Below are 16,859 nucleotides of genomic sequence, written 5' to 3' on the forward strand. Positions count from 1 at the left end.
ATCGTGATCCTTTATTCGTCGCCTAGGACGTTGCCGATTGTATTGAGTCGTATTATCTTCTATGTCGTTCGTCTTGGTTGTTTTTATAGGCGGCTTACTGGGCCTGCGTAAACCTCCTGTCTCGTCGGAGGGCCGTCGTGTCAAGCCTGTTTAGCGTCCCACCTAACACCAGGACTTGGGCTTGTGCGCTTTGAGCGGCACACGGTCGCTTTGGCGGAGCCTACTTGCAGATACATCCAGCTTTTTATAGAAGTTTAACAGAGCCCACTGTCAAACCCCACAACATCCTAGGCAGGCTCCACAACTCGCAGATGGCCTGGGAAGGGATCATCAAGCCCTTGGACAATTACTTATCTCACTGGAACATCACCGCATCGCAGCTTAGTATTCATTAAGCACTTCCACAGTTGTTAACATCGATGTTTCTAAGCCAAGGTACCATTTTTGCATTCGTATATTATGAGGCTAACACAATAATACTTCCATTCCTTGGAAAGTTGAGAAAATTTCTAACCCGAAAATTTCAGCTTGGTCTTGCTTTGTAGCTACGCAGCTTATCGCATGATTAAGGAAGACTAAGAAGAAATTTGACTGCATATTTAAGGCTTATCCAATTTAGTTATATGGATAAAAAAAGCAGCCAATAGGGCGTATACTCAAGGAAATTATCAGATGACCTGGAATAATATACTTATTGCGGGCATATCCAATTTGATTCTACAGATTACAAGGCACATTGTAAATTTTGAAAAACAGATAACAACTATTAGGATACACGTGTACACCTTAAGGCATAAACTCAAGACATATACTCCAGGGAGCTCTTAAAAGAACTGGGATGCAATAAATGTTGACATATACATTTTTATTCTATGTCGAGGGGCTGTGGGCTTTGAGTAAAATGCCTTCAGCATGTGTTAATAGATTCACACATCAGCGTGTAAATCAGCGAGCAGCAAGCCATGACTTTTCCTTTTCTAGTCAGACCTCCGTGGCGTGCACACGCATCCACGGAGATTCGCTGTCATAACTTTGTTCCGGCCATTTAGGGCCACACATTTTGGCGATCCTGCCAGTCTATTTTTTGGATCCTGTCGCTGATTTCGTGAGGTGAGTTAAATTGAAGTGGATAAATTGTGACGAGTGATAGCTAAATCACAAGACGCGTCTCGAAGACCGTCGGAAAATGGTTTGTGGTTGCGCATCTCAAAGACCACTGGAAAAATGGTTTGTGGTTTGAAGAACATCAAAGCCTCGTTTGGAAGACCGTAAGAAACTGGTTTGTGGTTTGCAAAATTACAATGCGCGTTTGGAAGATCGGTGGAAATGGTTTGTGGTTTGAGGAACTAGAAGGCGTGTCTGAAAAAGGTGGCCGAAAAAAATGTTTTGTAGTTTGTCAAACTACAAGGTGCGTATGGAAGACTAACGGAAAATGGTTTACAATCTAGAAAATTCCAAAGGCCAGCGAGCATTGATTTTGATTAAAGCATAATAAATAATAAAATATTATTTAGATTTCATAAAGCCACTTGGCGATGCACATGAGTCTATAAGTTGAGCTATTATATAACGAAATCTGAGATAAATGGAGAAAGCCAAATAGGGAGAATGACGGCTTTGGCAGGTTTTGTTTTATTATAGTCAGGGGTTTTTTTATGACTGATTATGCTCAAATTTGGCCTAAACATTCTTTGCATATCAAAGAATATTTTGGCCAAATTTCATAAAACTTGGTTGACAAAAACCCCCCTGACAACAATAGAATAAAACCTGCCAAAGCCGTAATTTCCCCTATATTATCTAGAAATTTATCTTGGAATGTACTGACTTAGTAGCCATAGCGGGATTACCTTGGAATTTGAAAAATTAATATGGTTGCCGGATTTTACAAAGCTATTCGGAAGTTCGAATTTATTATGCGTAAGATTAGTTTGGTGTTATTGGCTAGCAGTACTACTTGATGCCAAATGGTTAATGGTTCGCTGCGAAACTAAAAGTTGGATTAAATGTACGGATTTATATTAGCTTTGAATTGGATTTGTATTGGATTTTGGTTTGAATTTGGATTAGAATTGGATTGGATTTGGATTTGGATTGGCTTTGAATTGAATTTGGATTGGCTTTGAATTGAATTTGGATTGGATTTGGATTTGGATTGGATTTAGATTGGATTTGGATTGGATTTGGATTGGATTTGGATTGGATTTGGATTGGATTTGGATTGGATTTGGAATGGATTTGGATTGGATTTGGATTGGATTTGGATTGGATTTGGATTGGTTTGGATTGGTTTGGATTGGTTTGGATTGGTTTGGATTGGTTTGGATTGGTTGGATTGGTTTGGATTGGTTTGGATTGGTTTGGATTGGTTTGGATTGGTTTGGAATGGTTTGGATTGAATTTGGAATGGTTTGGATTGGTTTGGATTGGTTTGTATTGGTTTGGATTGGTTTGGATTGGTTTGGATTGGTTTGGTTGGTTTGGATTGGTTTGGTTGGTTTGGATTGGTTTGGATTGGTTTGGATTGGTTTGGATTGGTTTGGATTGGTTTGGATTGGTTTGGATTGGTTTGGATTGGTTTGGATTGGTTTGGATTGGTTTGGTTGGTTGGATTGGTTTGGATTGGTTTGGTTGGTTTGGATTGGTTTGGTTGGTTTGGTTGGTTTGGATTGGTTTGGATTGGTTTGGATTGGTTTGGATTGGTTTGGATTGGATTGGTTTGGATTGGTTTGGATTGGTTTGGATTGGTTTGGATTGGTTTGGATTGGTTTGGATTGGATTGGTTTGGATTGGTTTGGATTGGTTTGGATTGGTTTGGTTGGTTTGGATTGGTTTGGATTGGTTTGGATTGGTTCGGATTGGTTTGGATTGGTTTGGATTGGTTTGGATTGGTTTGGATTGGTTTGGATTGGTTTGGATTGGTTTGGATTGGTTTGGATTGGTTTGGATTGGTTTGGTTGGTTTGGATTGGTTTGGATTGGTTTGGATTGGTTGGTTTGGATTGGTTTGGATTGGTTTTGGATTGGTTTGGATTGGTTTGGTTGGTTTGGATTGGTTTGGTTGGTTTGGATTGGTTTGGATTGGTTTGGTTGGTTTGGATTGGTTTGGATTGGTTTGGATTGGTTTGGATTGGATTGGTTTGGATTGGTTTGGATTGGTTTGGATTGGTTTGGATTGGTTTGGATTGGTTTGGATTGGTTTGGATTGGTTTGGATTGGTTTGGTTGGTTTGGATTGGTTCGGATTGGTTTGGATTGGTTTGGATTGGTTTGGATTGGTTTGGATTGGTTTGGATTGGTTTGGTTTGGATTGGTTTGGATTGGTTTGGATTGGTTTGGATTGGTTTGGATTGGTTTGGATTGGTTTGGATTGGTTTGGATTGGTTTGGATTGGTTTGGATTGGTTTGGATTGGTTTGGATTGGATTTGGATTGGATTTGGATTGGATTTGGATTGGATTTGGATTGGATTTGGATTGGATTTGGATTGGATTTGGATTGGATTTGGATTGGATTTGGATTGGATTTGGATTGGATTTGGATTGGATTTGGATTGGATTTGCGTTGGATTTGATTCTCATCTTTATTATGTTGTTCTTGAATCTTCCTAGTAATGAAGTTCAACACCGCTCAGTTTTGGATTGCATTTGGGTAAGATTTGGAAAGTTTTTTGGAAGAAATTGTCACTGTACTTGACAAACATAAGAAGGCCATTGGCTTCGTAAATTTGTTGTTCTCTAATCATCCAGTGGAGTGTTAGAGTGAGCAACTAAATAAGACTCACATGGGCGATTGACATTGACATTTGGAGAAGCTGCTTCGGCAGCGGGGTGGTAGTGGGTTTAATCCACACCCCCACACCAACTTCTACTGGGTCTGTGCAAAATACATTACTTCTTGTAAAAAAAAGGTGTCTAAGCCAAGTTACCATTTTTGCATTTGTATACTTATCTGGATACCAGGTTGGCTACAGCGTCCATACACATGTGCCTGGCGTATTGTAGAACTCCTTTATCGTCGGTCTTGGGCGATGTTATTCAAAGTTTTCACGTTCCAAGATCCGACTTTCTAATACAGTCCCTTCCCGATTTTGGCAACACGACCGGATTATGTGGAGTGTATGTGGAGTGTGTTTAAATGATGCACGTGCATCATAATTGACATTTTTGCGATATTATTCATAACTCGGAGATTGTAGTCAAACAAATTAATTAGCCAATTTCATAATACAAATTGAATAATAAATAATATTAATTAAATTAACAATAGCGTCGGCCACGTCCTTACAATAATTTGTGGTGATAAAAAAACTTTTCTTTTGTCGGCAAACGTTCTTGTGGTCGGTGTGATTAGGAGTAAAGTTCTGTGCATAATTTTCGCTGAAATTATATAAAAAATGAGCGCAAGGCATAAGACATTCCATTGTTTTAGAAAATGGTAAAGGAAATTTGCATTCTGCACATTCGTCAAGCGTATTCAATGTAGTGTGAGTATGGGTTAACTACACTCGACTACAGTTCTCCATGCACTACTTTAATTTTCATAACTTTGAAAAGACGGAAGAATCCTACATCAGACTGAGGTGGGTAGCAAAGCAGATCGGACTAGTCATTAACACGTTGAAGACGAAGTAGGCTCAAGAGAAGACAACGGCCATTCACCACGAGCTTGTATCAATGGCGACAAAATCAAGGTTGTTGAAGAATTCGTGTACTTGGGCTCAATAGACCTCCGATAACGATACCAGCAGACAAATTCGGAGACGTAACACGGCAGGAAAGCGTACGTACTTTGGACTCCTGAAAACCGGAGTGTCGAAAATGGTTCTCTACAACGATCCGACAGGCACAAGAAGGCGAGGTACTGCGTGACTGGTAACGTACTAGCAGTGGACGGAGACGACTCTTATGTACCGCAGAGGCCACTCCAGCCTTAGGCTGAATAAATAATAATAAAACCACATGTGCCGCATCACTCGTCTATCGAATCAGCTAGAATTACACCAGCGATCTCATGGGAACTTCACATGAGGTACTTCTGATACTTCGCCATCACAAACAGAACACTCGAGAGCAGGTATTGAAAGTGTGAGTGAGCATTGATCTACTGCAATCGTAGCATCTATAGCCAATGAGTAAACTGCCTCGTTCAGATGAATGCCAAATAACGAGTAGGGGCGATCGTTGCTGTGATAAACAATGAGCAACACCGTCTAACAAGCCAACCCGTGGTGAGGTATTCATGTAACCTACGATTTTTGCATTCGTACCCCGCTTGCTCTAGTACAATGAACACAAACAATTCTTCCACATCATGCTTATTCACTCTTCTTTCAAGGTGATAAAATAGTCGAGGGAAAGTATCAACGCCTCCCATTCAGTATGTTAGAGTTCCAGACTCTAAGAGGTCTTCATTTTTAGAATGCTTGAATGGCTTCTTCTAATAGCGCACCGTAACGACGCTCATTGTTGGGTTACCAAGCTTCACTCAATAGGCTTCCATTGGTGAGCGTTGAAGAACATTAAACGGTGAATCATCGAATGTCCAATTTCAAAGATCTGAGGAAGCTTATAACTTGTCCCGCGGCAGAGCATCAAATTGGCTTAGATTAACCCGATTTTTTCTCATGATCTGATTTTTTTTCAATGCTCGAGAGCCTTACGGTTACATGTTACCAAACTCTTACCATTACTCTTGAACTGTTGGCTAACATACTGGAATCAAAAGGCTCGTTATACAATTGATACATCAGGAAACTGCAAAAGCCAACAGTGTTGTGATATTGATCGCTAAACAAATTTGCGTTAATTATACTGCCGCTAACCGCAAGTCGAGCACATCTGTCTATGGAGCCCCATATACAGATGTGCTCGACTTGCGGTTAGCGGCAGTATAAGCAATAAGACTCTTTAACATAAATTGTTGCTTATTATCTTATTATCTTAGATCACTCATGCAGTACAGTCCCTTCCCGATTTTGGCAACACGACCGGATTTTAATGTTGCCAAAATGGGGATGTTGCCAAAAACGGGAAAAAATGATTGATCCATGAGCACAATGTGCACCTCGAACTACGAGTGACAGTGTGTGAATCCTACATCCGACTGGAGAGGGTAGCAAAGCAGATCGGACTAGTCATTAACACGTTGAAGACGAAGTAGGCTCAAGAGAGACAACGGCCATAACGATACCAGCAGACAAATTCGGAGACGCAACGTGGCAGGAAAGCGTACGTACTTTTGACTCCAAAAACACTCAGATCGAATAGAGTTCGCCGCCGTACCGTACAGCACTTTGAAACTTGGTTTCCGTGAGGAGTGACCTTAAACGGTGAACCATCGAACGCCCAATTTCAAAGATCTTAGGAACCTCATAACTTGCCCCACGCAGAGCATCAAGATGGTTTAGATTAACCCGATTTTTTCTCATGATCTGATTTTTTCAATGCCTTCTCGAGAGCCTTACGGTTACATGTTACCAAACTCTCACCATTACTGTTGACCTGTTGGCAAACATGCTGGAATCAAAAGGCTCGTTATACAATTGACACATCATGAAACTGGAAAAGGCAAAAGTGTTCTGATATTAATCGCTAGACAAATTCGCGTCAATTTTAAACAATAAGACTCTTTGAAATAAAATCGTTGCTTATTATCTACACGGCGATGCAGCAGAAAGACGGATAAAATGATAAAATGACAGTTTCTCGGCTGGTATCAGAAAAGGGGCACATAATGAGCAAAACGACTTGATGGCTATATAGCGCATTTATAAAATCGAATGTGCTAATCACTAGCAATTAAACCTACTGGGGCTTGCTTGCTCCTGGATCACTCATGCAGCATCAGTTGCATTGTGATGTAAACAGCAGGCTTCGCTTAATAGGTGTTGTACTATGTACAACGGTGTGAGTCAGCTTTTCGACGACAAAATCAGTGAGAATACCAAAAAATACGACATTCTACGGTGGGCTGGTTAGATTAGAGTAGTGTGAATAGGGACATGGAAAACGTGAATAAAAAAAGCAGAAAATTTTCAATAGAAATTGTTTGCAATGTTCGGTGATACGAGTGGTGGTTCATTATTTCAGTGAAAGTGCCCACTATTCGTACAGAGCCCATAATACGCATTTAAACCTTAATGACATTCATTTTTGGTTTTGTTTATCCTGTTACCTATTAATAAAAAGGTTTTATCTCTAAAAAGTAATAAAAAAAATTTTCGAGGTTGTTGCCAAAATCGGGAAGAAAATGTTGCCAAAAACGGGTGTTGCCAAAATCGGGGGTAGACAAAAACGGGTGTTGCCAAAATCGGGATGGGACTGTATCGGTTGCATTGTGATGCAAACAGCTGGTTTCGCTTAAAAGGTGTTGTACTATTTACAACGGTGTGAGTCAGCGACGACAAAATCAGTGTGAATGCCAAAATATACGACATTTTACGGTGGGCTGGTTATATTAGAGTAGGGACATGAAAAACGTGAATAAAAAGCAGCAGAAAAGTTTCAATAGAAACTATTTGCAATGAGTGGTGATACGACTGGTGATTCATTAATTCAGTAAAAGTGCCCACTATTCGTACAGAGCCCATAATACGCATATAAACCCTAATGATATTCTTTTTTGGTTTTGTTTATCCTATTACATATTAATAAAAAGGTTTTAGCTCCAAAAAGTAATAAAAAAATATTTTCGAGGTTGTTGCCAAAATCGGGGGTAGACAAAAACGGGTGTTGCCAAAATCGGGATGGGACTGTAATTGTCTTTAATTCGTTGTCGGATCTTTAGCCGTTCAATCAGTCCGTTTGTTCTATTTTTGCCTTTCTTGGTAACTGTAGAATCTACGGTAGGTTACTTTACCAGGGTGGCGCTATCTACATCGCGTTGAAGTTTGAAGAGGCTGCCTTCTCGATGCTGACAAGATGTAGCGCGGTGTGCACAGTTTTGCTTAGAGTCCCTCGATGGCACTCGGACAATGATCGATCAGCCGCCCCTAACATGGGGAACAGACGCCGTTTTTTAGCCGCTCCCAACATGGAGAACAGACGCTCGATCAGTATAAGTGTGAATGTGTGTATGTATGTACGGTCGTGCTGCGTCCTTCTCCTCCAGAATCTGTCTGCACTCTTCGTCGAACCCATCGCTCGTTCCATCGACATCGTCCCAGATACCCGACTTTGTTCTCCACTATGTCGTTAATGGCTGCTTTGACTGTATTCCAGCAGTCTTCAAGAGGGGCCCCATCGAGATGCTGCGCGTATGGCTTGCTTCAGTCACTTTAGGTTGTACCGCGGCGACCGGCGATGCCGAATATTGTTGACGACGGATAGTTTTGGGCGCAGTTTTACCATCACCAGATATTGGTCAGAGTCCATGTTGGCGCCACGCTATGTCCAGACGTCGATAATGTCGGAAAAGGGCCGTCCATCAATCAGAACGTGGTCGATTTGTGATTCTGTCTGCAGAGGTGATCTTCAGGTTTGCCGATACGGAAGGTTGTGTTGGAAGTAGGTGCTGCGAATGGCCATATTCTTGGAGGTTGTAGGCAGTTTTCGTTTGTCATTTGGTGAGCGCTAAACCTTCCAATAGTCTCTAAACTCCTCCTCTTGGTCAACCTGAGCGTTCAAATCTCAAATCAATGCTTTCGGAATGTGGGCTATGGACGTTGATTATGCTGAAGAAGAACCGGCCTTTGATCTCAACCTGCATATTCTCTTATTGACCGGCCACCACCCAAACACGCGCCTTTGCATATGGGCCATATGGCCCATCACTATAAAAGCTGGTCCCAGCTCGTGTGTGTTGCCGCAGCTCTGGTAGATGGTATGACTACCTCTTAACGTTCGCACCATTGATCCCTTCCAACAAACCTCCTTCAGCGCTACGATGCCGAATCCACGGTCCTTGAGCATATCGGCTATGCGTGTGCTCCCGATGAAGTTGAGAGATTTGCAGTTCCACGAACCGAGTTTCCAATAGTTAGTCCCTTTTCGTCGCAGTGGTCTTCACCGATTGTTCCGGTCCGTACTCTCTTGTTGATTGTTCGTTGCGTATGTTTTTTTAAGCTGGCTTGCAGGGCCTGACACCAAACCCCCTAAATTTCCGGAGGACCATTTCTCCTTATTTCCGGTGGACAATGGTGCACAGTTTCTCTTGGAGTTCCTACTGGCACTCGGACGATGATCAGCCGCCCCTAACATGGAGAACAGACGCTGTTTTAAGCCGCTGCTAACATGGAGGACAGACGCTCAGTAAGATTTGCACCTCTGGAGAGGTCAGCATACGATCATAGTTCCCACCGGGGTTGATTGCCCGATCTTCCCTAAGGTTGCTCGTATCCCGGCCAGTGCCACCAGGAGGTAGGGATAGCTAATGCTAGGTAAATGACTAAGCATCGCGAGATGGGGTCTATTTTATTCCTCAAGGTACGCGAAGTACAAATGGTACGCGTTATCCAGCATTTGCCGTGCCAAATGATATCTTCTTCTTCTTCTTCTTCTTCTTATTGGCATTACATCCCCTCACTGGGACAGAGCCGCTTCGCAGCTTAGTGTTCATTAAGTACTTCCACAGCTATTAACTGCGAGGTTTCTAAGCCAAGTTACCATTTTTGCATTCGTATATCATGAGGCTAGCACGATGCTACTTTTATGTTCAGGGAAGTCGAGACAATTTCAAATCCGAAAATTGCCTAGAGCGGCACCGGGAATCAAACCCAGCCACCCTCAGCATGGTCTTGCTTTGTAGCCGCGTGTCTTACCGCACGGCTAAGGAGGGGCCCAACAAATGATATATATATCTCTAAAACTCATCGGAAAATGAAGGTTCTATTACCGTTCCAAATCTTATATAATTACGTGACAGTCCTCAATTTTGAAAATTCTATTTTACACCCTGCATCTGAGCTTTCCGCTTAGACGTAGTTTACGACAAAACAATATGAAAATCCGTTACCAATAGGTTTTTATTCCCTTTTTTAGTTAGAGAAAAAGGGGAATGTGATATGCAAACATCTTACTTATGACAGATCCGTGGTGAAATTACTTTTCAGTTCAAACCATAATGGATTATCCAACAATCGCGAAATAAAGGCATTTGTTGCGTTACAATTTTCAATAAATATTGTTTTTTGGGGGGTCCCGTAGCGTAGTTGGCTACACGTTCGCCTTACAAGCGAATGGTCATGGGTTCGATTCCCAGCCCCTCCACCAAACCCTCATCAGTCGCCAGATCCGCAGCCCATACGGTGGCGTATGGGGTACACGCCTTATCATCACGGCTGCCTGATGACGACTGACATCTTGTTCTTTTCGGAGGCATTCCTCCAACGTTACCCGGATTAATGGCAACCGAACAATGCAACGATCATTGAATACACGACATGGACAAACGGACACAATGGACACACGATGAGATGGACTGGCAACGACAACAATAATGGTAATGGAAATCTAAAAATAGATTCTGTGTAGGTTCTGTAGAGCAGAATACCACAGTAGATCTCGGCACAGTAGCGGTTAAATAACACAGAGTGCCTAACAAATAAATAAAGGAATAAAAAAAATATTGTTTTATGGACGAGAACAGCTTCCCTGGGAAGCTAACCAGACTAATCAAAGCAACGGTGGATGGTGTGCAAAACTGTGTGAAGATTTCGGGCGAACACTCCAGTTCGTTCGAATCGCGCCGGGGACTAAGACAAGGTGATGGACTTTCATGCCTGTTGTTCAACATTGCGCTAGAAGGTGTCATGCGGAGAGCCAGGTGTAACAGCCGGGGTACGATTTTCAACAGATCCAGTCAATTTATTTGTTTCGCGGATGACATGGACATTGTCACCCGAACATTTGCAAAGGTGGCAGAACTGTACACCCGCCTGAAACGTGAAGCAACAAAAGTAATACTGGTGGTGAATGCCTCAAAGACAAAGTACATTCTTGTGGGCGGAACCGAGCGCGACAAGGCCCGCCTGGGAAGCAGTGTTACGATAGACGGGGATATCTTCGAGGTGGTCGAGGAATTCGACAATATTCTGGTCAAATTTGATTTATAATATGAACACTTGAGCACATTTCGCCTTTGAATTTGAAGTGTGTTAGCATTAACTTTTTTCAAGAGCGGTAAAATACTTTAAGACGAGCGTTTTATGGTCGTACCTTAAAAATCCTAACTATCAATAATAAATGATTATTTCTTTCAAACTTTGTTTGAAATTCCGAGCAGCATCAGAAACGCATAAAATGGAATAAGTTTGGTGAGTTTTTGTTATTAAACTGTTGTAATGACCTTATAGTAAAGACTAGGGATCCTACATTCAGAGATATGCGAAAGCGGCCATCTTGAGCCAATCGAACATTGAGAGATGTCAGAATCTGAGCCAAATGAACATTGTTATCGTTGCGGATTGAGAGGTATTGCGATTGTAATGAAAAAGATTGTACGAAAAGTTTTGTCGAATAAACAATTTGTTTTACAATGGCAAGTAGAAGTAGTCTAGTTTATGAATGGTATTATTGTATTGCACATTTATTTTAGTGATAATGCATTGTTGGACGTTAGATAACAAAATCGAAAGGTACCATCATATGCAATATGTTCGAGCTCCAACATTGGCAGCGTTTGTTTACGAAAGTACAGCGTCACTAAATCGTCTGGAAAAGTATTCGCACATCTCTTAATATAGGATCCCTAGTAAAGACCTAAAAATGTTAACTTTTGTACTCTGACATATCCAGACCATAAGTCTGTTTGGAAAACGTATCGGAATATGAATCAAAAAGTATTGAAAGTCTTAAAAATAAATTTAGTTAGTCAAATATAATTGATACTCGCTAAATTAATTTGCAAAATAAGAAAAGGATTTCCAAATACTTTAACCATAGATCACAGTCGTCTCCAAAAATTAGTAAATACTTAAAAAAAAAAATTTCCCGGGAAATTCGGGAAACTAAAGTGTGCATCCCGGGAATCGGGAATCCCGGGAAAAATTATTTCCCGGGAAATCGTTTCCGGGAATGGAACCCCTATGTACAAGACGCCAATAAGACCGGTTGTCCTCTACGGACATGAAACATGGACAATGCTCGAGGAGGACTTGCAAGCACTCGGAGTATTCGAGAGACGGGTGCTTAGGACCATCTTTGGCGGTATGCAAGAAGACGGTGTGTGGCGGCGAAGAATGAACCATGAGCTCGCCCAGCTCTGTGGCGAACCCAGTTTCCAGAAGGCAGCTTAAGTCGGAAGGGTACGATGGACAGGGCATGTTGCAAAAATGCCGGACAGCAACCCTGCAAAGATGGTGTTCGCTTCCGATCCGGCAGCTCTCAATGCTCGATTGGCTCAAGATGGCCGCTTTCGTAATCTCTGAATGTAGGATCCCTACTCGCCAGCAAAAGATGTTCCGGACAGCGACGACAGCGACAATCTTTATCTGGTAACTAAAATATCTTTTTGTAGATTAAATAAATGATGAAATATTGTTTCTTTCGATGAAAAAACTAGGCGCTTGTTTTTGTGTTTTGAAATGTATTTGTATTTTGAAAAACTATTTACACATCAGACATGGCTTCAGCTGTAAACTTGACTGAAAATCAGCCTTCTACAAAAAATTAAAGTCGCCTCTGTAGTTTTTCTTAGTTAATTTGTTTTGCTGGGAGACTTTTTCCTTCTCTGAAATGCTAATGATGATTCTACTCATCCTTTTCATTCTAAAAAAATGAGATTCTAAACACAACAAATCTCGTTTCACTAAACCTACTGAAAACTTTTTTTTAACACTTCCATGCCAGCTTTCAGATGCTTCTATTTTGCATTGTGGTTGGATTTCGAACTTAATTACGTTCTTAACAATTACAATTCAGATTATCATCATTCGATTGTTAGAATTTAATCACTTACTGTTAAAAATTAAAAAAATAAAGTACGATAATGGACGGGTAAAATCAATTGTAATAAAAAATCTATCGCCTTAAAAATAAAAATCAAAACAATCTAGGACTAATCGAAATGCTGCTTCCGTTTCGGTTTGTATTTTTTTTTTACTTTTGTGTTCGTATTTTTGTTTCAAGGCCCAATTTTCACTCTCGTGTCATTTGAGTCTTCGAAGTGATGTACTCGTGAATGACTGCCACAATTGGTGGTAGGTAGATGATGGATAAATAGAAAAAGCTAACGAACGATACGGACGAAAACCCATCAACTTCTGAACGGAAGATCTTCGTAGATACGCGTGTTGAACACATTATTTACAGCTGCTGTTAATTTGTTGATTTGATGTTTGCATTCCCTTTTCACGGAGTCAAAATGCCCGTATCAGATTCTTATCTGAAACCAAAGCTTGTTTCTGCAGTTTAGATCATTAAATAAACCATTCTTTCCGTTTTGTCACTTGATGGCCAGTCGTCGATTGCACGACGGCATCGTCCGGATCGAGAGCCGCATCCGCTCCCTTGTCTTCTTGCGTCAGATATTCACCCTTGTGGCGATTCATGTAGCGGCTTATTAAAATGGCCATAATAATAAGTAGTAAGAAAAGTACGGCCAGAACACCTAAGAATTGATGAAATGTTACAAACTTGAATACTCCTTTCTTTTCAAGTGTAGTACTTACCACCCAGTATAGCGGTGTCCGGACCATAAGCATCGCGTAGTCTGTCCTCATCAACTACTGGTGGAGGACGAGTTTCAATCTCGATTGGAGGGTGTGTGACGGGTTCGACTCCGCAGAAATCTTCCGTCAAGGGAGCTGATAATCGAAACAATAGATTTCATGATTAAAATCTGTTATCGTTGAAAAACTAACATCGATACTTACTTCCCAAAGATTTTACATTTGGAGGTGGGTTCTCCTGGAAAAGGAACTTCAACGGATAGATATCGTCAAACTCTACCCTCGAGATACATCCAATAAAACCATCCTTCATTGTTTCGTTCTTCCCGATGTACATGTACTCAATATTGTTGAATTGAGAATCAGCCGAATCCTTGATGTCAAAATGGTACTCCTGAGGTTCATAATCATCAATTTCCAAAACTGCAGTTGCCCCACCATTCTTTCTCGAAAACCGCACGTTATGGTACTGACCGAGACCAAAGTTCTTTGTTGGATAAATCAACTCCTGCCTTTCGAAACCAAAATCGAACACCACTCGAAGATGCCCAGAGTTGGAAACCATGATCGTTAAATATTCTTTCGATTGGTTTGAGAAGAATCCTAGCAAGAAACCCTTCGGTTGAGTTGTTGTGAAACCGACACGAATACGCTCATGTAGTGTTGAACGGAAAGCACCCTGGAAATCGTACTTGATCATCGAACTGGCCTTCATGTTGACTCCAATTTCTGTAAAATAAATTACGTTGAATTAAGTTTGTCGTAATCCAAAAATAAAACCAACTCACCATCAGCGCAAATCGGACCCTTAAAAGCACTCCAACGGCAATCACACAAAAAGTTGTCGTAACGTTCCGTACAGGTTCCATTGTTCAAACAAGGATTGGATTCGCAACGTCCTACGCATCCTGGAGTAACGCCGTACAACTTCTTTTCAGCATAACGCTTCAGATCTACGTGGTTTCCATTCAATAGGAACGCCCGAATACATCCAACAAATCCGTCCCGGTAATCAATAGTAGCTCCCAACACTAGTTCGGAAGTCAAATACAGTGCCCGAACCGGACCTGGAGGTTCCCTGACTTCAGCGCGGATAGATCCATCAACTACCAGTCGAGCTTCCTTGCGATTACGCTCAACACTCACCGAGTGCCAACGGTTATCGCTTAGCCGATAGCTTGTTTCCACATAAACCTTCTGAGTTCCCGTTCCAGCCTGGTATTCGAAAAGCAACTTCGTACCTCCAACGATGTTCAAACGAATAAAATCTGTAGGTCCTTTCGCATTCAAAATTACCGCATCCCCGGTTGTGGTCTTGAACTCAAAGTAAATGTCTCCCGAGTGACTCATGTCGAACGGCGGTAGATTGATCGTAGCGTCCTTAATACGGAATGTCACAACGTTATTGAACAGATCGTCACCTTCACATTTTAGAGGTCCTAAAGTATAGCGGCCCAGCTTCTCATCGACCGGAGTTCCCGTATCACCAAACCTCAATGCCTTCACCGGTAGATACTCCTTCTCGCGAATCTCTCCGCCATCCTCTTGCCACTCTAAGCTGTTCGCATCGCAGTTACACCACTTCGTTGGATCAACACACGTCCCCAAAATACCACACTCGCATTTTCTCGATCCTGGCAAGGCACCCGCCCAATAATCCATCGGCTGATTGTGCCGCGAAACCCACCATGAGTAAGGTCGGAACGTTTCCACTTCCGAAGGTGAGTTGAACAATCTGGACGATCGGCAAGCGTAGTTCAATCGCTGCCAACAGGACTGCGATCGATTCAGCAGTGCCTCAATTTGCGGCAAATCTGCCTCGTAGATGATATTCTGCTCGAAGGATCCCGGCTCGGCAAATCCATCCACCCTAGTCGTATGTTCCGAGCTGTGACTCAATACCGTAATTACTCGACCGTCCGAGTAGAACTCACAAGTTACTGGGAACGGCGCTAGCGGACCACTTCCGTCCACATCGATGTTGATCGTAGTCCGTGACTGCACTACATTTACGTTTTTATACGCCTGGCAGGACAGTGGGTTCAACGAGGTATGACACACGGCTCCGGCGTATCCCGTTCCCGAACAATCGCAAGTGAACTCCAACGAGTTCTGCTTGCAAACTCCGTTGTGCTTGCACGGGTTCGGATTACATCGGTCGATCATATGGCAGGCGTCGAACAGCATTTCTCCCTTGCAGCAGTACTCTTCTTCCTTCCAGTCCGACGGAGGTCGAATGTTACCGTCGATAATGATGGTTCGCATGCAACCGACGAAACCGTCCTTGGTTTTGCCTCCGCCGATGTAATACAGTTCGCCGGTATTGATGTCCAATTGTCTGTGAAAGTAAATACAAAGTTAGGTGAACCGCGATTTGAATCAAGAAAGCATAATTAAATCAATAAGCACCGGGTATTAATTAGAGCCACTCTACACACTTTTTAGCTTAGTACAAAAATTCTAACGCACGCATTATTTGAAAAACCTTTTTGAACAATTTGTTACCTGATTAATGATCTAAGATCGCCATTTTTTACATTCCTGCATAGTTAATAAATATTTAGTCAATAGAAATCCTTCAACAGCTTCTCATTGAAATTGTGGAAAATTTGAAAGGTGTGAGCTGACAACATTTGGATTGGATTTGGATTATATTTGGATTGGATTTGGATTGGATTTGGATTGGATTTGGATTTGGATTGGATTTGGATTGGATTTGGATTGGATTTGGATTGGATTTGGATTGGATTTGGATTGGATTTGGATTGAATTTGGATTGAATTTGGATTGAATTTGGATTGAATTTGGATTGAATTTGGATTGAATTTGGATTGGATTTGGATTGGATTTGGATTGGATTTGGATTGGATTTGGATTGGATTTGGATTGGATTTGGATTGGATTTGGATTGGATTTGGATTGGATTTGGATTGGATTTGGATTGGATTTGGATTGGATTTGGATTGGATTGGATTTGGGTTTGGATTGGATTTGGATTGGATTTGGATTGGTTTGGATTGGTTTGGATTGGTTTGGATTGGTTGCATTGGTTTGCATTGGTTTGCATTGGTTTGGTTGGTTTGGATTGGTTTGGATTGGTTTGGATTGGTTTGGATTGGTTGGATTGGTTTGGTTTGGATTGGTTTGGATTGGTTTGGATTGGTTTGGATTGGATTTGGATTGGTTTTGGATTGGTTGGATTGGATTTTGGTCATACAGAGCATTTACGAAGATCAGATTTGAAGATCATAGT

The 16,859-nt window shown here is 41.7% G+C and overlaps 1 protein-coding gene across 3 annotated transcripts in view; it reads right to left on the bottom strand.

Annotated features, from left to right (window-relative positions):
- Window positions 1–12,502: 12,502 nt before the first annotated feature.
- The window catches only part of LOC134208769 (neurexin-4), a 98,795-nt gene continuing 94,438 nt past the window's right edge, over window positions 12,503–16,859 (bottom strand). For all 3 annotated transcript variants that reach the window (XM_062684698.1, XM_062684697.1, XM_062684699.1), the window contains 4 exons: window positions 14,395–15,944; window positions 13,811–14,335; window positions 13,607–13,741; window positions 12,503–13,545 (listed from right to left, as the gene is read on the bottom strand). In XM_062684698.1, the coding sequence (XP_062540682.1) occupies window positions 13,355–13,545; window positions 13,607–13,741; window positions 13,811–14,335; window positions 14,395–15,944 (2,401 nt within the window). In that variant the 3' untranslated portion in view covers window positions 12,503–13,354. The remainder of the gene's footprint in view (window positions 13,546–13,606; window positions 13,742–13,810; window positions 14,336–14,394; window positions 15,945–16,859) is intronic.

This window comes from Armigeres subalbatus, chromosome 2, assembly GCF_024139115.2.
Source record: "Armigeres subalbatus isolate Guangzhou_Male chromosome 2, GZ_Asu_2, whole genome shotgun sequence".
In the NCBI taxonomy this organism is placed as follows: Eukaryota; Metazoa; Arthropoda; class Insecta; order Diptera; family Culicidae; genus Armigeres; species Armigeres subalbatus.